Source organism: Caretta caretta, chromosome 5, assembly GCF_965140235.1.
Source record: "Caretta caretta isolate rCarCar2 chromosome 5, rCarCar1.hap1, whole genome shotgun sequence".
In the NCBI taxonomy this organism is placed as follows: Eukaryota; Metazoa; Chordata; order Testudines; family Cheloniidae; genus Caretta; species Caretta caretta.
Genome location: NC_134210.1, coordinates 62,463,582 through 62,484,803, shown reverse-complemented (window position 1 = coordinate 62,484,803; position 21,222 = coordinate 62,463,582). Strand labels below are relative to the sequence as shown.

Here is a 21,222-nt window from a genome sequence, read left to right as displayed (position 1 = left end):
CACTGCCGTGATTTTTCAAACCCCTAGTTTTAAAATCCCCCGGGAGTAAGGAGGTAAACTAAAGTTGGCTCATCAGAAAACTGCACGTCCCTTTGCTGCAATGGGAGCTGGAGCTGCTTCAGACGAGGTTAGTGCTAGCTGTTTATCTCTTGGACAGAACCCCTTTACAAGTCATCTGCTGGGGCAGTGCAAGCATTTTCCAGGGCGGTTAGAGCCAGTCTGTGAGCTGTGTCGGGCATTAACTCGTGCCTTCTGCAGGTTAGAGCAGCCACCTCCTGGAAGAGGAGCCTAAAGCCCCCTGATAAGAAAAGGCACAATACTGTTTGCTAGTGCCATGCACTTGACAGAGAGCTTATCTCTGGCAGCGCTTAGGGAAGCTGTTAATGGTGGAGGATGTGTGTGGGCAGGGGTAGAGGGGTTCAGCTCCTAGCAGAGGGTTGGCTGGGTTTTATTTTTCCTCCTCTTATTTGAATGTGCGTCTGTCCCTCCGGCTTATTTTAGCAACCCCCCCCCCTTCCCCCTCCCCGCTTGGGAATAACCCGCTCGCTCGGGGGCCAGCTACATTTGACGTCAGGCTGGCGTTCGTAGTTTTGACGTGTAAACACTCGGTTCCAGCCCGGCGCGGGAGAGGGTTTGGGCGCCGTTCAGCCCCGCGCCAGAGCCGTGGCGCGCTTGGCTGGGAGACGCTGCGCCCTCCAGCCTGCCGGGTGTCCGCATAGCAACCAGGAGCGAAAGGGCTGCAGCCGGGGCGATCGATCCGCCGCCTGGTCCCCCCCTCCCCGCGTTTCTTTGATTTCCCGCGTCCCTCGCCGGGCCATGGACGGGAGGCGACGGGTGGCTCTGGCTCTCCTCTGCGCCTGGTGCGCGGCTGCCAGCCTGGCCGGCGCGGAGAAGCAGTTCGTCAATGAATGGGCGGCGGAGATCCCTGGCGGTCCGGCGGCAGCCCAGGCCATAGCCGAGGAGCTGGAGTACGAGCTGCTGGGCCAGGTAAGGGGCAGCCGGCAGGTAACTTTCGGACGCCTCTCCCCGGGCACGGACCGGCCCCATGTAGCCTGGAGCGCCCCCCACCCCCACCCCCAGGCAAGGTCCCAGCCCTGGGCTCGCTGGGGCGGGGAAGGCGATGGCGGGCGCCGATCCAGTTAGCTGCGGCGGGCCCGGGTTCGCTCGGGGGGCTGCGCGCAGACGCGCAAGGCGGCAGGGCCCCGGTGCCCGGGGGCGAGGAGTGCCGGGCTCGGGTCCCGCCTCGGGGCTGCCTTGAAACTCGCGCCCCCAGGGGAGTGTTTGCAGCTCCGAGCCCTCTCGCGCCCGGCCCCGCCCGCGCCAGGGAGGTGGGTCCAATATGGCAGCATCGCGTTCCCCGAGTGTCTGGTGTGAGTGGCCGGCGGCTGCCAGCCCTCGGCGCGGGGCGCGGGACTTGCAGTGGCAGCGGGCGAGCCGGCAGACAGATGCCCGCGGCCCGCCAGCTCCCCCGGCAGGGAACGGAGCCTTGTTAACTTTGCTTTCCCCGGGAGCTGGTTCTTGCCTCCCCCGCCTGTGCGCGTTACAGAGGGAGATGCCGTAGCCCGTACCTAGCCAGCGGACAGCGAGCCCTCCCCTGCCTCGTGCAAAGCCAGGGGCTTCCGCCCCCGCCGCCCCGGGCTCTCTGGTTAGGCAAACTTCTGGCCCGGCGGTCGGGGCGGGGGGTGTCTGGCGGCGCTGGCTCGCTCCTCCAGCGCTCGGGATGCCGTGATGTCAGCGTTGTCAGGGATGAGTAACTGCCTTGACGTAACAGCATCCTTGCTGCTCCGCTTCTTCTGGAGCTCCAGCCCCCTGGGTCCTGCTGCTCCAGCCAATGAGATGGGCGGCGTTAGGAACCAAACCACCGTGCAAGGGTAAAAAAAGCCTGTATCTAAGGTTTCAGAGTAGCAGCCGTGTTAGTCTGTATTCCCAAAAAGAAAAGGAGGACTTGTGGCACCTTAGTGACTAACCAATTTATTTGAGCATAAGCTTTGGTGAGCTACAGCTCACTTCATCTAAGTAACCCAAGTAGGAGAGAGGATGCTGAAGATAGAGAGCCTGGGGACCCTAGTCTAAAATCCATCTCTCCTCTTCCAGTCCCCCATTGGCTAGCGCCACACAGTTTTCCCAAACAGTGTCTTGCCCCGCTGATTGCCAGGGGGAAGACAGGCCCTCTCCATCAGAGAGGTTTATCTTTTCCTAAAACATACTGCAGTATGTATAATAGTAGGTCCATGATTATGGCCCGGACCTGGTCCCCCTGAAGAAAATGGCATAACTGCCACTGACTTTAGTAGGATATGGATGGATATGTGTATTACTCCCAATATGTCATATGGAAATATAGATTTCATAGCTGTAAACAATAAACTGGGATAGAGAACCCCATCAGTCTAGTTTGCATGCACAAGGAGCTCATATTTGTATAGTCACTGGCTACACATTTGAATACTCCAAGAAAATATACATTCCCTTATTCAATCCCATCAACATCCTAAAGAGATGCTGTCGGCAGTAGCATGTGCCATGGTCAGAAATAAAACCTTGTCCTTAAAATGTAATTTAATTAAGATATGTCAAAATAGGGACCAAGTTTTACTTTAATTTATACCAGTGTAAATCAAAAGTAACTACTTTAGCTTCAGCTTGGAGTGTGCCTCTTGTTTTCCCAACATTATGCCAAATAACACACAGCTTTTGTTAGTGATCAACACCTTAGCTTGGAGATAATTTTATTTTAGAATACAAATATTATAAACTGTACATTTATTCTAGTTTTCACTCATCTGAAGATGGACTCTAATTCTGACAAGTTATGAATGTTGATATTTGTTTGCAATAGGAGAAGTATCTGGCAGTATGGAAAATATTCCTTTGTTTTATAGATTGGATCACTCGAAAATCACTATCTATTCAGACACAGAAGCCATCCAAGAAGATCTCGAAGAAGTGCCATTCATATCACTAAGAGACTCTCCGATGATCATCGTGTAAGTGTAGCATTTACCCTTTCTGATATCCAGCATCCATGTTGTCAGCTTATTGCTTGACTTGTAATGTGGTCACAGACACATTTTGCAAGTCAAATATATTCTTCCATCCATACTCGTGTGGAGTAGTACATTATTCCATGAACAGGCCCATTGACTTCAAGGAGTAAGGCACTAGTCAAGGTCTGTAAGACTGGCAAAATCTGGTCCTAAGCTGCTGTGTATTTTTCTGCAAATTACTCTTTTATAATTCCAGACCTGCAGTAATTCTGGATTGAAATGCTTATGTGTGGTTGGTGAAAATACATACAAAGAACTTCAGGGCTTGATCGAAAGTCTGTTGAAGTAAATGGTAGTCTTTCCATTGACTTCAGAGGACCTGACTGAAAGCTCATTCTGTGCTATTTCTAGGAAATCTAGGTCTAGTTCATTGTGCTTATATATTAGAAAAAATTAGAAAAAAGTGCTGAGATTTTGCTGCAATACTCTGTTTCAATAACTAGCTGTCCAATTAACATTTAAAAAGGGCCTGTTATGGGGCCCAGTCTTTCAGTATTTGAGCACTCAAAACTCTTATGGAAATCAGACAAGGCTGGCCATCTGATTGAAACCGTCAAGAGGAGTTTTGACTTTGTAGGGTCTTAGTTACACCGGTGAAACAGATCCTCCATTTATCTAATTTTGTGGATGGTAAAGGTGGTGGCTGCTTTTTAAACACACCAGGTAACTGGTTAGTTTTTCAGTAACTAAAAGCTTAGCTTAAAAGTTAGGAAATTTAATAAATTTTAAAACTACTATCTAGTGGAACAGCAAAAATCTAAATCTAAACTTCTTATAATATTTAGAGATCCAGTTGTGAAAAAACATTTAATCATTTAAGAACAAAAATATTTAAGTGATCAGTTACTCAAAGAAAAAAATTAGACTGTGAGCTTTTGTTAGGAGGCAACATTCAATATGAGAAGCTAGTCAGAGATGAGAAAAAATGGGTTAGGATATACTTTGTTCTGCTTGCTCTGTTTCAAAGTCACACTTCCCCTTGTGTCTTACTGCTAGCATTTCCTTTGATAGTGGAGATAGGTTCAAGCTGAAAAATGTGAACATTCTAAATTTGGAGATGTTTATATACAGGATTTGGGTTTGGCTGATTGTAAATAAGGGTTGCATTTCCAAATTCACATCCAGATCTGGCTTCACATTTTCAACACCCCGATAATACCAGGTTGATCTGATACAGAGTTTAGGTTCAGTTCTCTCCATTTGATCCAGTTACATTTAATTTATCCATTACTGGGGGAAATACCACCAATTTTGTTTATAGTATATTTCTCTGCTATAACACAGAGAGTGGGGGCAATTGCGTGACTGACTTTGATGACAATCATTATTGCATATTTATCTATTGAAGTAAAGAATAGAGGGCTTTGAAATGTTGCAGGTGACATTTGCAAAATCATCTCCAATTTGCTTTTTATTTACCATCTAGTATTCAGATAAGCTATTTAAAAGAGTGAGACGTAATTATGTAAGTATATACAGAAAACCAAAAGCAATGCTGTAATGCTATACAGTTATACATAGACATCTTCTCTAAAGATCTATACCTGTTCAAGAGCAGCCCATCTTAAAAGAATTAAATACATTTTTAAAAGACAGTTAATAGAATCCTGCCTTTAGCTATGTTTGTAGCATTTCATTTACTTTAGTAGGGCTGTGTGGGTGTAAATTAAGGAAACTTTTGGCCTATAGTATTGAGAATATTAATTTGTTTTATCGAAATGCAGTAAGTAAGATCCTGGAGCTATGCCTCTTTATAATCTGCCCAGTGTTTAAAGTAAAATATGTAATGCTTTTAACTGTTTTAAAAATGTGTAATTTTCTGGTCCCTAACTTCTTCCAATATTCAGACTAGTTTAAGAAATCCATTTTCTATCAACAACATTACATCAAATTCAAGGGATAATTTTAACTATTCTGTATATCAATGGCTCCCAATGGGTTAGTACAGAGCCTTGTTTCTCTCTATTAGATTGACAGTTTGAATCAAGCCCAACTACATAGTGACAAAAATTTGGCTTGTTAGACTATGTTTTTCACTGATATATGAGTTTGGTGATCTCGACTCATGTCCCAGAGGGCAGTTGTCCTCATCACAAAAATGATGAGCACAGCTGACACTAATTGTTAACAAGCATTAACTGACAAAGAGGCCAAGCACTGAATGGACATGGAGGAGAGTGAAGGATTACTGTCCTTACTTATGTAGAAGTGGTCCTCCTGCACATTGATGGGGCAGTAGTAGAATATTTCTTGCACTAATACAATCCATGCTATTCCGGTTAAGTGAATAAGGAGAGGACTACAGTCTCCAGGGCTGTCACTCAGCACACATTTTTAGCACTAAATGTACACAAAGTAGGAAAATCTATATTATGCAGTGTACTCTCAAATTACATATGTGCAGTGGCCTCAGTTTTTTTTAGCTATATTCTCTTATTTGGAGCTTTTCATTAACTTTCCCTTATGTGAAATACATTTAAATCATATCAGTATAACAATTCATTAAATTAGGTTTTTCATACTCACAATTGTGACATATCCTGTGACAGATGTGTAAAGCAAAAAGGTATGAGAGCACAGCCTAGAGAGATGAGTCCTAATAAAAAAACCTAATCTAATGTTTAGAGCAAAGAGTTAGGGAGCCAGGAACATCTTGGGCTGAGGACTTGTTGTAGGATCTTGGCAAGTCACCTAGCTTGTTTTCACTTTACCAAGCTGGAAAATGGAGCAAAAAGCAAGTCTATATTAGACACCAGCTATGGGCCAGATTCTGATACCCTTACTCCTGTTGAATAGCATCTTACTTCAATGAATAGTTCCCCAACTGAATAAATAGCATTATTTGCAGAATAAAGTTACACTCAGCATAAGTAAGGGTATCAGAATCTGTCTCTGTTAAAATTGAACTGAATTTTTCTGGGTAAATAGACAAAGGAGTAATTCATTCCAAAAGACAAAATGAGAAACCTTTTGAAAATACCATCAAGTAAATTAAACATAGTCACGTATATCTATAACTGGCATGCAATTACATGCATAGAGACATTCACAAACACACTTGAACGTATTCATTTTGGTGTAACCCCACTGACTTTAATAGAGTCACACCAGTGTTGAATTTGGTGTACTATTCGCTGCTTTCTAATTGTTCACACTTTGAAGTGGAATGTGATCATAAGTGCCATTTGGAAAGAGGCTTTGAGGGACAGATGGACTATGAGTAGCAACATCGCTGTGACTGTAGCAAGAATAGCTCTTTTTCCCTCTCTAAAAATTCACGGTTCCTGTTCTTTCTAGTTCACACAGAGAGATATTAAATTGTAGGCTGAAGAGTGAAACAAATGGTGTTTTTGCTTGTTTGAGTCACTACCACAGATTAGGCAATCTTCTAACAGCTATATACTTTTAACAAATAAAAGGTACATTATAGGGCATTTGCACAGAAAAGATTTTCACTCTAGCTGTACTTTAAATGATTTTATAGTACCATGGTTTCACTGAATCTTCCTTCTGCTTAAGATACACTTTAATGCAGAAATGCACTTTGCAGCAACGAACCCTCCACTTTCCCCCTTAGATTCCAAGGTTCTGTTTTACAATGAAACACTCTCAAAACCAGTTAATCTCTGTGAGTTTATATGTTGTTATTGTTGATAAAAATACTTGTAGGTGTCATGGGCAGAGCAACAATATGAAAAAAAGCGAACTAAGCGTTCAGCCTTGAGAGACTCAGCAGAAAACCTTTTCAACGATCCTATGTGGAATCAGCAGTGGTACCTGGTAAGAGTTTATTTTTATATGGTATTAGCAGGCAATGAACCTTATTTCTACTAATCACTTGTGCTATTTTATTGATGTCAAAGAGGGTGCACAGAAGGGAGCAGACTGTAGCCACTTTCTTTGGTGTAGCCCATGGAAATGATAGGTCTCAGCGTTTGATATCACCAAGCAACATTCTTTTTCTTTAAGCCACGCAAAGGCTATGTCATCCAGTTTCCAGTTCAAGTTTCTGATCACTGGAATTATGTGATACCTTAAAAAGCTGTTAAACAGTTAAGAGCCATGTTTACAATAACATGAATTTTAGCCTTACCAGATAATACCAGCATCTCTAGTTTTATCTCTTTAGTTGGTAGCATATTTTCTGTGTTGGAGCTAATAATGCACACTGCATAGGTCAACAGAGAATAACGCTTCAAACCTGCCAGGTGCTGAGCACCCCAACTTCTGTTGACTTCGGCTGGAGCTGAAGGTGCTCCTCATAGAATCATAGAATCATAGAATCATAGAATATAAGGGTTGGAAGGGACCCCAGAAGGTCATCTAGTCCAACCCCCTGCTCAAAGCAGGACCAATTCCCAGTTAAATCATCCCAGCCAGGGCTTTGTCAAGCCTGACCTTAAAAACCTCTAAGGAAGGAGATTCTACCACCTCCCTAGGTAACGCATTCCAGTGTTTCACCACCCTCATAGTGAAAAAGTTTTTCCTAATATCCAATCTAAACCTCCCCCACTGTAACTTGAGACCATTACTCCTCGTTCTGTCATCTGATACCATTGAGAACAGTCTAGAGCCATCCTCTTTGGAACCCCCTTTCAGGTAGTTGAAAACAGCTATCAAATCCCCCCTCATTCTTCTCTTCTGCAGGCTAAACAATCCCAGCTCCCTCAGCCTCTCCTCATAACTCATATGTTCCAGACCCCTAATCATTTTTGTTGCCCTTCGCTGGACTCTCTCCAATTTATCCACATCCTTCTTGAAGTGTGGGGCCCAAAACTGGACACAGTACTCCAGATGAGGCCTCACCAATGTCGAATAGAGGGGAACGATCACGTCCCTCGATCTGCTCGCTATGCCCCTACTTATACATCCCAAAATGCCATTGGCCTTCTTGGCAACAAGGGCACACTGCTGACTCATATCCAGCTTCTCGTCCACTGTCACCCCTAGGTCCTTTTCCGCAGAACTGCTGCCTAGCCATTCGGTCCCTAGTCTGTAGCTGTGCATTGGGTTCTTCCGTCCTAAGTGCAGGACCCTGCACTTATCCTTATTGAACCTCATCAGATTTCTTTTGGCCCAATCCTCCAATTTGTCTAGGTCCCTCTGTATCCTATCCCTCCCCTCCAGCGTATCTACCACTCCTCCCAGTTTAGTATCATCCGCAAATTTGCTGAGAGTGCAATCCACACCATCCTCCAGATCATTTATGAAGATATTGAACAAAACCGGCCCCAGGACCGACCCTTGGGGCACACCACTTGATACCGGCTGCCAACTAGACATGGAGCCATTGATCACTACCCGTTGAGCCCGACAATCTAGCCAGCTTTCTACCCACCTTGTAGTGCATTCATCCAGCCCATACTTCCTTAACTTGCTGACAAGAATACTGTGGGAGACCGTGTCAAAAGCTTTGCTAAAGTCAAGAAACAATACATCCACTGCTTTCCCTTCATCCACAGAACCAGTAATCTCATCATAGAAGGCGATTAGATTAGTCAGGCATGACCTTCCCTTGGTGAATCCATGCTGGCTGTTCCTGATCACTTTCCTCTCATGCAAGTGCTTCAGGATTGATTCTTTGAGGACCTGCTCCATGATTTTTCCAGGGACTGAAGTGAGGCTCACTGGCCTGTAGTTCCCAGGATCCTCCTTCTTCCCTTTTTTAAAGATTGGCACTACATTAGCCTTTTTCCAGTCATCCGGGACTTCCCCGGTTCGCCACGAGTTTTCAAAGATAATGGCCAATGGCTCTGCAATCACAGCCGCCAGTTCCTTCAGCACTCTCGGATGCAACTCATAGGATCAATCATTAATGAAGAGGTGGCAGAGGATGAGGTTTCCTGCCCTAAACATGTTTTTTTACCTCCTGTGACAACTCAGCTAAATACAGCTGAACAGCTGAGTTTTACATTGCTTTTCTGAGAATCTGCTGGACATATCATAACTAAACTTAAGCCTGTTCACCACATATGATCACACTGTGCATCTACTTATGCCTGTACCTTCAGACTTCATTGGCTCCAAAAGAGGGAATGAGGGTAAGGTACTGTCGGAGGCCCCAGGCAGTGCTGGTTCTAGGGACGGGCACTTGCCCTGGGCACCAGCTTCACTGCTGTGCCCCTGTGGATTTTTTATTTGCTCTGCTTTGATTGACCAGCTTTTCTCTTACCCCAGTGCTGTTTGGTCAGATGTGAGTTTTTTGTTTTGTTTTTGTTTTTTTGCAATGGAGACTATTCAGAATCTTATATTTCCGGGAGGCCTTTCCCCTGTGTTCTCTCTCCAGCTCATTTTCAATGGAGAGAATGCAAATATAGAGAAAGGCAGTGTGGTCTTGTGGAAAAGGCAATGGACTGGAATCTAGGAGACCTAGTTTCTCTTCCTGGCACTGCCACTAACTCACTGTGTGGCTCTGGCCCAGTCATTTCTCCTCTTTGCATCTCAGTTTGCTCATATGGGGATCATGATACTTACCCTCCTTTACAAAGTGTTTTTGAAATCCTCAAATAAAAAGTGCTATTTAAGGGTTAAGTATTTTTTTAAGGTGCTTCCCTGTTCATGTAATAAATACATTGCTCATTGGCTCCTCTGATGACAAAATAGAACTCCCTGCCCCAGGTTATCCTCACACATTCATCAGAAAAGCAATTAAATGATAGATCCTACAGAACAACCCTATGACCTAGAATATTTCCCTGAACTGCAGCTGCTAGAAAACAGGGCATTGTAATGCAAGAAATGTTGTTCCCGCAGTGCATTTCATTATCTGGATCTCACGCTTGGTTCAGCATTCTTCTGGAAACAAAGATGTACAAACATTTAAAAAATTCCTATTTAATAATGTATTTATGTGCTGAGAAACACAAAGAAAACATTAGTGATTGAATCTGTGCCTGTGTTTTTATAGAGGTATTAAGTAAAGCTGTCATATATTGAAATATATATATGGTTATGGTTAACATTACAAAAAAAAATCCGTTAAAGAGTTAATCTTTAAAGACACTTCCTTAAAAGGAAAGCCAGCATAGGTGAGTCATGTTTCCAAGAGATTTTCCACTGAGGTAGTAAATAGGAAATTGTGAGCCAGCACAGTCCTTCATAATCAACCCATCATTTTAATTCCTTCCATTTCCTAATTGTTTTCCACTAGCTAACCTGGACATCAAAGGAGAGACAATTTAGAGAAAACACAGCTCCTCATATCCTGGGTGGCTTCAGTTTGGTTCTCAGTGGATGAAAGAGAACCAACCTTTGTAGATTTGACTAATAACTCAAATATCCAAGGATCATCCAGCATATCCTGCTCCTCAATCTCCCTTACTCCTGTTATCAGACACAGGATGCCCTTTTCTTACCTAAGATATCTTTTGGGAGCATCATAAGTCATAAGGTGAACGGAATGAGGGAAGCTGGGTAAGGACAGGTTTGTCAGCATCCCAGCTATTTGAACAGGCCAATCTTTGTTGATTTTTTGTAAAACTTGGGTGGAATTTACAAATTCTGGTCACACTCAAACCAAGGTTGATTTAAAGCACATTTGTAATATGGCTCAAACACAGCTTTGAACAGGTGTCATATGAATGTATAAATGTTAAAATGCTTACTATCATTTTTCCTCCCAGCAAGATACAAGGGTGACTCCATCTCTGCCAAAACTGGATCTCCATGTTATTCCTGTATGGCAAAAAGGGATTACAGGCAAAAGCGTTGTTATAACAGTGCTCGATGATGGCTTGGAGTGGAATCACACTGACATATATAATAACTATGTAAGTTTGTGCTTTAAGAATGCTGTAGAATAAATCAACCAATTGCAGATGTTTATATACAAACATTCTTCTTTGGCTTTTTCTCTGTTCAGTAAGACAGCTCCCACATGACAGAGAAACTGAAATACTCATCCCAAGCATAATTTGGACCCTGGCCTGTATCACTAGGAATTGAGTAATAAGCTCACCAGGATAGTGGGTTCTTCAGGGTGGTTTAGTCCCTGGACATGTTTAGACATCAGGTTTAATGCTGAATTATTAAAAGTCTAGTAGCCCTTTGTGTATTTTATAATCACAGCATCATAGAAATGTAGGGCTGGAAGGGATCTTGAGCGCTCACCAAGTCCAGCCCCCTGTGCTGAAGCAGGACCAAGTAAACCTAGACCATCCCTTACTGGTGTTTGTACAATCTGTTCTTAAAACCTGATGGGGATTCCACAATCTCCTTTGGAAGCCAGTTCCAGAATTTAACTACACAAAAATTAGACTGTTCAAAATTGTTGTCATTTCAAAGATTTCTTAAAAGATCCATGTTTAATTTTGCCAAAAAAAATGGAGAATTAAAAAAATATTTTTGAAGATGCTATGGAAATGGTTATTTTTTTTACTGAAAACAGATAGTAAACAAAAAACTTTCACCAATTTTTCATGAAAAAATTGGTTTTGAAAAAAGCCACTTTTCATTTAACAAAAACTTGTCGTTCAAAACAGCTCTGACTGTGAGTATTCCTTAATTAAATGTTTGTAAAGTTATTTAATGATAAATAAACCATCCAGTGCCCTTCTTCCAGATATCCCAATACCTTTCTTTGCAGGCCTCCCCACACTAGCCTTCCAACATCCAAAGCTTTAATAGCAAGAAACCTTTCCCCCCGTGCATGCTAGTCAATACCTGTTCTAGAAGATTAATTTAAAGGTTATGTACCTTTATTTTATGAAAGCGAATTGTTCACCTAAACATCGAGAATGATGACTAACGCTGAGGAGAAAGTATACATTAAAGTTGATGTCACATCTATCTATCTAATTATGCCATCACCTAGTATAGACTTCAGAAACTTTAAAACTTGTTTTAGAGGATATTTTCTCATTGTAACTATAAAGTCTATTTTTTAATTTAGGATCCCGAGGCAAGTTATGATTTCAATGACAATGATCACGATCCCTTTCCCAGATATGATCCAACAAATGAAAACAAGTGAGTAGCCTCTCATTTTGTGAAAAGAAACAAACTAATGAAGTATTATGCTGTGCCTTAGAACAGGCAAATGCACAGCTCTTCAACATTGACCTGAGAAATATTTGTACTCAGAAGGACTATTACATGTAAAAGGGAAAAAACATTATGGTATTTTTGTGCATATTGTATATGGACATTGAATAAGTTTCCAGATCAAGATGAGTTTTTTCAATTTAATTTCCACATTATATTTTGAAGCTCTCTTCTTCATATGGTTCTATCTATGAAGCACTGATAACATATTTGTAATCTCAGGGGAACAATCTTTTGGTGTTAGTGCTAATGAATTATAGGGCATACCAATCTGACTAAGCAGACTTTTTACTCAGTTATGCCTATAATGCATGGCCTTGCACAGGGGAACGATGAGGAACTATATCTGCCCATCGGAGGGCCTCTGGGAGGGACTGTGTCTTAGGCACTAGGGAAACATACCCACCACACCATCCCTTGTGAAGGTGCAGCAGGCTCCCTCCTACACACCTGACCACTTATTTTATTGGAATTTTATAGCATTTTGTGGCAGGGAAGGAATGAAGAATCTTTCCGCATGACCTCCCTACAACCCACCTCTCCTCTGCATAGTGAAACACCATAGTAGTTCTGCTGCACCTAGGTCCTTCCATGATAGTCTAGGGAGACAGCTGGTCCACAGAGAAGAGAACAGACCTCTTTACAAGCTGTAGCACAGAACAAGTTAATTCTGTAAGCCAGTTAGGATGTCACTATTTAATAATGATACAATGAGGAACTGACACGCTGGTTCCCCACTGTCCGTCAGGCATAGGGTGACCAGATGTTCCAACTTTATAGAGACAGTCCCGATATTTGGGGCTTTTTCTTATATAGGCTACTATTACCCTCTACCCCCATCCCAATTTTTCACACTTGCTGTGTGGTCACCCTAATTAGGCACAATGGTAGCATCCACATCATGAATTCATTGGTATAATAGAAATAAAGTCACCAGAATGGGAAGTTATCAGAGAATAAATGTTCTATGATTTTGGAAATGAATGTCTCTGTTTTGCTACAGCATTTATGTATCAGTAGGAGGCCATTATCCTCTTATTCCAATGACATTATCTTTTAAATCTACCTGCATTACCTCTAATCTTTATTAATATGTAAATGGAATTCCACCCAGAAGCATTGAAGCATTTCATTGCAACCAAGCTGTAGTACTAGATAAAGTAACTCTGTATAGTTATGCTGTCTTGTTAAGTTTGAAGGGTAGGAATCCTTCATGGCAAAAGATTTTTCATACAAAATATCTTGTTAGAGGAACCATTTCACAAAGATGAAGATATTTGTTTATTTTAAATACTACGCAGTTGTATCCCAAAATAAATTAAACATCTAAATTTTTGCTTAAAAGTGGCTTTTTTCATGATTACTTTTAAGGGATTTAGCATTCCAAATTTGCCTTACTATTGCAGTCTGTTATAGCAGGTATGGTACAGCTCATGGTAGACATTGTAACAACATGATCTTTCTATTGACTTCAGCGGGGTCTGGATCAGGTTCTTAGTGCTTCATCCTGATTATCCATTGATCATGGGATGGTTCGAAATTATGATTGCCAAAGCCTAAGTACAAAAAGCGCCTTCTTTTCCAAATGGACATATTTCCAAACCTATTTAATATTCAAAGAGTTCACATCTCAATGATGAAAGAATGCACCAATTCTAGAAGAACCGTGACAAGTCTCTCTGTAGGTTAAATAAATGCACTAAGTTATAGTATGATTTAAATGGTCATTTACTTTATCCAGACATGGAACACGATGTGCAGGAGAAATTGCCATGCAGGCCAATAACAAGAAATGTGGTGTTGGTGTGGCATACAATTCCAGAGTTGGAGGTAAGAAACCAAACAATAATTTGATTTAAACTTTACTTTTTCTGATGTGAATAGAAACAAAGTTAAGTAAGGAACTGGTCCTGCAAGGTGCTGATTGCTCAGTTGGAAGTGCTGAGCACTCTGAGCTACCATCACCTTGAGCTGAGTGTGCTCAGCCTGTCTCAAGAGGCATTCAGGACCTTCCGGTATTTGGTTTCATACCAGAAATAGTTTAAGTTGCTACATGTATATTGTCCCAAATCCAGAGCAGTCATCAGTTTCTCAGGGTTTGATCCATAATATAATTATTGGTTGCAACTAAACAGAGGGCTATATTTTTAAATAAAGGACTGGTGGGTTGGTATTTAATTTTGAACAAAAATAAATAGAACCTGCGGAGAGAGAGAGAAAATCCAGTTTCCTTTATTTAGAGTGTTTTGTTCCTGTCTACACAGTTATATAGAAAGGTCATGTCAGTCAAGGTATTCATATTGCTGTGGTTTCCATTTCAATTGCTTGTTTCTCCACTTCAATAACATGTTAATTTTGAAAAAAGGTAAAGTCTTGTTTATCTGTTAGTCAACACTGCCCTTTTTTTAGAATGGTGTCTGAAAGTCTAGTTTATTACAGATCTGTGAAATAGACGTGATCAAAATATCAGTTGCTTGTGGTTATTTAGCACAAAAGAAAATAGACTTGTAAATTTGTAGTTTTTCAATTTAACATTTTTTTTTCCTTGACTCAAATGGGACAGCTGAGCTGGAGTTGACAACTGTGATTACTGTTCTCACCGTTTGAGTCCTGTTTTCTCAGAGGAGTTAGAGCTGTCAGAGATGTCATTTTCCTGTCCGCCTTTGCCATTCTGCTTTATGCTTTCACACACTGTTTAAATAAAATATCTCACTCAGAAGAAGACATCAAGGATCAAATATTCAAAGCAGGGCGAAGGGATGAAACTGCAAAAAATGTTGAACACCCACTGTACCCACATTTCCAAGCACTTGCATATACAAAGCAGGTTACTTCACACCTGTCTGCATGTGTTATTATGTGATTTGCAAATGGAGAGACAGGTTTTTACTGGTACACTTCTCCAGGAAGGAATGCTCTTGTTTATTTTTCAAATATTTAACATCATAACTCTGGATGTTCTCATTATCCATAGAAATGTCCAATCCTGTTCTGAATTCTGTTACATTCTTGCTCTCATTGAAATAATATAACAATGAGTTTCACAGGCTTATTGTGCATTGTTTGAAAAATATTTCCTTGTACCAGTTTTAAATGTCACATTTCAATTTCATTTATTATATACATGCACTTCCCCTCCTTTATTTTCTGTAGAAAAAAGAAATGTGGTTTATCCCATATGCCATTTAGTAAATGGAATTTATTTATTTACACATACATCACCACAGCACTGTTTCTCTGATGCTGCATGGAAATCAAATGATTAAGAAGTTGTATTTTATGAAGGACTGGGCTGAGAGTTCCAACACAGTGAATGTGATGCTAAAAATAGCCATCTGTCAGGCAGATACATGTATCTGTCTGAAATTCCTTTTGCTTTTGCCTGCTTTTGAATTCATGAGGCTGATGATGGGAAACAAGCATGTAGAAGAAAAGGGAAAGACAAATGTATGGACAAATACTATGACACTGCTTACTGGTGAAAACTAATTTAATGAAAAACCATTGCAATAATCATATCCCTGAGTTTATTTTAAAAACAAACGGAGTTTTCAGAGAGAATAGAACCGAAACAACAGTTTTGCTTTAATTGTTTTTCACTAGTGCGCTGAGGATATAATTGTTTGTTCTTGTATTATATTACAGGTCTGTACAGCTGCCTTTATGTCTATTGGTGCTCTCACAGTGTCTATACTAGCTCCTGTGTTCTAATTGTTTCATTGCATATTACAGTCTCAGGCCCTAATCCTGCAGTCAGTTTCCTTTTTTTGTTTCTTAACAATGCAAAAGAAGGAATCAAAGCCTGAGGTTTGGTGGGTTTTTCCCCCCTCCCATTAGAAATTCAGATCTTGTCTGTCCTTCTTTGGAAAAATGTATGCGAATTTCTGCACTAGAAGAATTATAATCCATAGTTCAGCAACTGCCAGCAATGGTACAGCTTCTCCAGTACTAAATCGCTAGCATAGACAGAGCCCAAGCATTTTTATTATTGTGCCATGAAAACCTGTTCTGAATCCTCATTACATTAGCAGTTGTACTGTTGCTACCATTGCTGTACAACTGCTGGAATTGTGTAAAAGTTCCCCACCATTTCTAACATAGTGTGACAGTGTTAGCAATATTGGGAGTTCTAGTGCAGATGAGCCACTGGCTGCCCTTGGAATTTGGGGCATTCTGGAGATCCTGCTCTGAGCAAGATTAGATGACACGATTCTGATGAAAATGTTAATGGCTGGCTATCACTGGGGCTTCCCATATTGTTCACAATGGTAGAAATGAACTAGTATTAACAATGCTGGGAAAGTTCTGCAATGTTCCTTTGTGTATTCAGGATTGGATAGCTAGTGAAACAATAACACCATAAAAGACAAGCTTAGTAACTGAGAGGGGGAAGGGATTCTTTAGTCTGAGTGTTTAAAATTCTTCATTTTAAACAAAACTTTTAAACTCAAAACTTTTAAAGACAAAAGACTTTTAAAAACTCTATTTTTGATAACACCTATTTAACTTTTGAAGACAAGAAATCTTTGTTAAAAGATGAGAGAGACAGAGGGAGAGAGAGAACTTAAAATAAGAGGATCCAATACCTCTGCTATGAGACATTCAGGAGGTCCTCCAGAAAAACACACTGTAGACCAGATTTGTTCTTTTTTATATTTCAAGGGTAAAAAACAAACTGGGAGAGGGGGGACTCTCACAGTTCTTCTCTGTAGACTTTAAAATGAAAAAACGGGGAGAAATAGTGGGGCACAGTCCAATTTTTATAGGGTCACTTTTAATATTTGTAAAATGCCCTGAATTCTTCAAAGGAAGGATGATACATACATGAAATGTTTTACAATGATATTATAATCTTGGACCAGGATCCCATTGTGTTAGGTGCTGTACAAATAGTTAACAATGATAATGTAAAGGAAACATGAAATAGATTCATTCTACCTGTTTTTTTTTTTATTTTAAGGTATAAGAATGCTGGATGGAATAGTCACTGATGCAATTGAAGCCAGTTCAATTGGTTTTAATCCAGAACATGTGGATATTTACAGTGCAAGCTGGGGCCCTAATGATGATGGTAAAACTGTAGAGGGACCTGGCAGGCTAGCACAGAAGGCTTTTGAACATGGGATCAAACAGGTAAGCTGTCTAATAGGTAGTTAAGTTGAAATACAGCCCAGCTTGCAGGTAAAGATCATAGTTTAAAATGGTGCTTGGGGTGAGAAAATGGCAATGGTTCTTTGTCTATTTCTTGCTAAAGCGTTCTGCTCATTCAAACAGATTTGAGAAACTGAATCATTCTTTAGAAGGATATTAATATAAAGGTTCAGCAAAATTTCCCAGCTGGGACCTGACTTTTGAAAGCGTTCTTATAGTATTCTGCTTTCAAGGGGTTATTCTCTGCAGACTAGCTTTCCTTCTTCATCCTTCCTTTTGCTGCTTTTGTGCCTCCCTTCCCCCACCTCCTCTCTCTCTGCTTGTTTTGCTCTGAATAGTAATTGGATTTCTGCACAGAGGCTCCTATAAAAATTTAATACAAAGTGTTCGCTTCACGAATATTTCATTTTATAAAATGGTGATGTGTTTTAGCACTGTGTGGATGGGTTGTGTTATTCTGCTGCTTACACTATGTTAATTGCATTATGCATAACCTGATCCAATTAAAATGAAGATGGTGGGAATGCGTGCTGGAGAATACTGAAAGCAGCAGCTTTTAAATTCTCTTTTATGTTATCCCTGTAGATCTGGTTAGAAGATAAGTGGTGTGTTGAATGAGAGTGCTGGGTACACACACAAAAACGCAGACACATAAACACTGTCCCCACCTGTTAGCCAGGAGGAGGTATCCAGACATCTAAAGGTGGTCTAGAGATAGTGTTGACAGGAGCATGCAGCAGAGAGATAAATGGAGAAGAGAAAGAGAGCCTGAAGCAGAGCCTGTGGAGTTGTAGAAGAGAAGGAGAGGAGTCTGGAGAAAAGGGAAAGGCCAAGAACAGCAGAAAGAGGGACAGGAGAAGGGGGAGCCTGACAACTGTGGGAAATTCTAACCAATGAGAAAGGTGTTGGTAAAGGAGAGATAGAGATAGGGAGGGAGAGGAATGGAGGTCTGAAAAGGGAGAAAGGAAAATTGAGTCCCAGGGGAGTGGGAAGGGAAAATGGACAGAAAGGGCATTGGAAAGAGTAAGGAACCAATGCCCCTGAAATCAAGGGCCTGAGCCTAGACCTGGGAAATCAGGAAATTTGCTTGGTGAAGAGGACAGCATTTTTTCAAGGTTTATTTTGTACCAAACTAACCCATTAGGGACCCATCCTGCAAGGGTGCCCTCAACTGAGTGCCCTTAACTCCCATTCAAGTCAGTCAGAGATGACAGTATTCAGCTAGCTTCAGGACTGGCCCCCTAGATCTGGATCCAGCAAAGCACTTACGCACATGTTTAACCGTAAGTACGTGAGTAGCCCCATGAGTATTCCTGCTGAAGTCAATGGAGTATCTCATGTGTTTAAGTGTGTTGCTGGATTGGAGCCATAGTTACTAAAACAAGTTATTATTTCATTATTGTGATTTCCAATGGAGCCACCCTGACAACTCTAATAGGAAGAGTGTTGCTTGTTTTTCTATTTTTATTTTTTATTTTGAGATTGCTACAATTGCCACTTGGCCCTTGAATCAGCAATGTCAACGTTGATTAGAGGGGAAAAATTGATGACCTGCTTTTCTAGTTGCTCTCTACAATGAATGTACATAAATTAATACTGAATTAGAAATGTCAGCTTCTGCTCTGCACATTAGCAGATACTCTCCACTGAAAGTCTACAAGAGTTTAAGATGTAATGGCAAATACTTGTTTAAACTAGGAAAAGCGTGGAGTTTTTCATGCTGCTCCAGCTCTCCACATCCCTAGCTATCAGCATCTTTATAGCTGCTACTAATTTATTATACATTGGAAACTGGAATAGGAAGTGGGAGCAATTGTGCCCTGAGACTGATGATTGGAAGCCCACAGACTTGGGAGTGATGAGTAGACTCTCCAATAAAATGAGCTTATGGTTTTGCAGTTTTTCATCAAGTAAATGCCAAACTGTAAAGGGCATAATTACAAAGGGAGTTGGGTGGAAATGTCATCTCGCACATCAGACATATCGCTTACCAATATTACTGTGATCACAACAAATGCAAATGAAATTAACTCATAATGAAGTTCCATTCGTTGAAAAAAGTATCACTGCTTTTTGTAAATGCATTCAGTGCTAAATGTATTCACAGGGAAAAACCCCACAGCTACTGATCACAGTCTCCTGATTTGCATCCAAACTGTATTTCCAGTAGACATGGTAGATGCCCTATTAATTGTGACATTTAAAACTAGACTGGACCAATCACAAGATGATGTACTATAGAGAGCAATCCTTCACTGGCAGGGAGATAGACTGGGACATATAATAGGTCTTTTCTATCTCTAACTTCTGTGATTTATATGAACAATTATTCTTTATCACCGGCGATCATTTAATTATGTGGATTTTTGGTGGGAATGTATTAAAGAGACTGTAGACTTTCTTCCTCTTGATAATCATCCCTTTCTTTTCCTTAGGGCCGAAATGGAAAAGGTTCAATTTTTGTATGGGCTTCTGGGAATGGTGGTCGTCAGGGTGATAATTGTGACTGTGATGGTTACACAGATAGTATCTACACTATATCCATCAGCAGTGCTTCTCAACAAGGTCTTTCTCCCTGGTATGCAGAGAAGTGCTCCTCGACACTGGCCACAGCCTACAGCAGTGGGGATTATACTGACCAGAGAATTGTAGGTTGTTTTTACCAGATTTATAAACATGCTTGAGGAACACATGTAGAATTGTTTTACATATGAAAACAACAAAGCAGAAACAGCTTTTAGAGGCCCGATTTTTAAGTGCTTCATTTACTTATGCTTTATATGCCTAATACTGTCATGATGGAACCCTGGAGAATTAGCACATTGAAAAAATGGTTGCAACCCTTTAACGTCCCTTAATTTTAAAGCAATAACTACATAGTACCATCATTTCATTACAGTTGATCTCTGAAATTATACGCTATTTAAATGTGATAGAGGTTTGATATGATATCCTGCAAAAGGGAAGATATTCAGAACCACATCTCATCTATCTTTGTGTTGGAAGAGTCTCAACAAGTGGGTGGGGTCTGACCCAAAGCTGGTGAATCATAAAAATACAAAACTATGGAGGGTTCATATCGTCAGAAAACAGAAGGAAAATTCACAAGTGTAAATTCATGCTGAACTTAGCTGGAAGAATGTATGCTCTTCAGAATTCAAACGTGTGACATGAGGGGTAATTACCTGTTAGGAATATAGACAGATCCAAACCCCTACACTAGACCTGAAGGCCTGAAAATCTGGGGAAATTCAGGTTCAGATCTGTTGATCGTAACTCAAGTCCATTTCTAGTTGGGACCTTGACCTTTTAACACAAACATAAATGTGCTTCAGAATATTGCATTCCCTGCTAGTAAGAGGATCATTGTATTTTCAGGTATGTGACCTTTGAGACCAGAACAGGATTTAAATCTAGCCCTAGATTCAACGATTTTTTTTTTATTATTATTATTATTTTTTTTTTGCATCTTCCTCTCATGAGATGAAATCTCCAGGTGTTAGGACATCTCTAAGAATTTCCACTGCCTGTGATTAACAGTCAGCTGGCCTAAGTGCATATCATCAGCACTAGAATGGTTGAAATTTTTTGAGCTGAAAAATTCTCTACCCCAAAATATAGCTTAGTCAAAATCAAAATTTCCAGTGGAAAAATGTCAATTCTGATGGGAAATTTTGGTTTTCCTGGAAGAATTTCAAAATGAAAATTTTTACTTCTTTGACACTTCAAAATGAAATGAAAATGTTCATTTCCCTCCAACTTAAAATGTCATTTCATGGCACAGTTGAGTCAGCAGGAATGCCTCAGCTGTATCCCCTCATTATCCAAGATAGGAGGCAGCTGGCAGGGCATTCTCTGTGAGGACTCCAGGTCTCTGGAACTTGCTCCCCACCTCGTCCTTTGTCTGAAATAGCCTGAATTTAGTGACCTTCAAGAGACGTTGAAAAAGACATCTGTTGGTGAGGGTTTTCTAAGAGGCCTG

At 40.9% G+C, this 21,222-nt stretch overlaps 1 protein-coding gene across 1 annotated transcript in view; it reads left to right on the top strand.

Moving 5' to 3' along the window:
- Window positions 1–21,222, top strand: part of PCSK1 (proprotein convertase subtilisin/kexin type 1) — a 42,614-nt gene continuing 21,392 nt past the window's right edge. Inside the window, exons 1-9 of the mRNA XM_048850582.2 lie at window positions 1–127; window positions 616–987; window positions 2,883–2,987; window positions 6,717–6,827; window positions 10,670–10,816; window positions 11,938–12,014; window positions 13,831–13,919; window positions 17,050–17,222; window positions 19,676–19,888. Of these exons, the coding sequence (XP_048706539.2) occupies window positions 101–127; window positions 616–987; window positions 2,883–2,987; window positions 6,717–6,827; window positions 10,670–10,816; window positions 11,938–12,014; window positions 13,831–13,919; window positions 17,050–17,222; window positions 19,676–19,888 (1,314 nt within the window). The 5' untranslated portion in view covers window positions 1–100. The remainder of the gene's footprint in view (window positions 128–615; window positions 988–2,882; window positions 2,988–6,716; window positions 6,828–10,669; window positions 10,817–11,937; window positions 12,015–13,830; window positions 13,920–17,049; window positions 17,223–19,675; window positions 19,889–21,222) is intronic.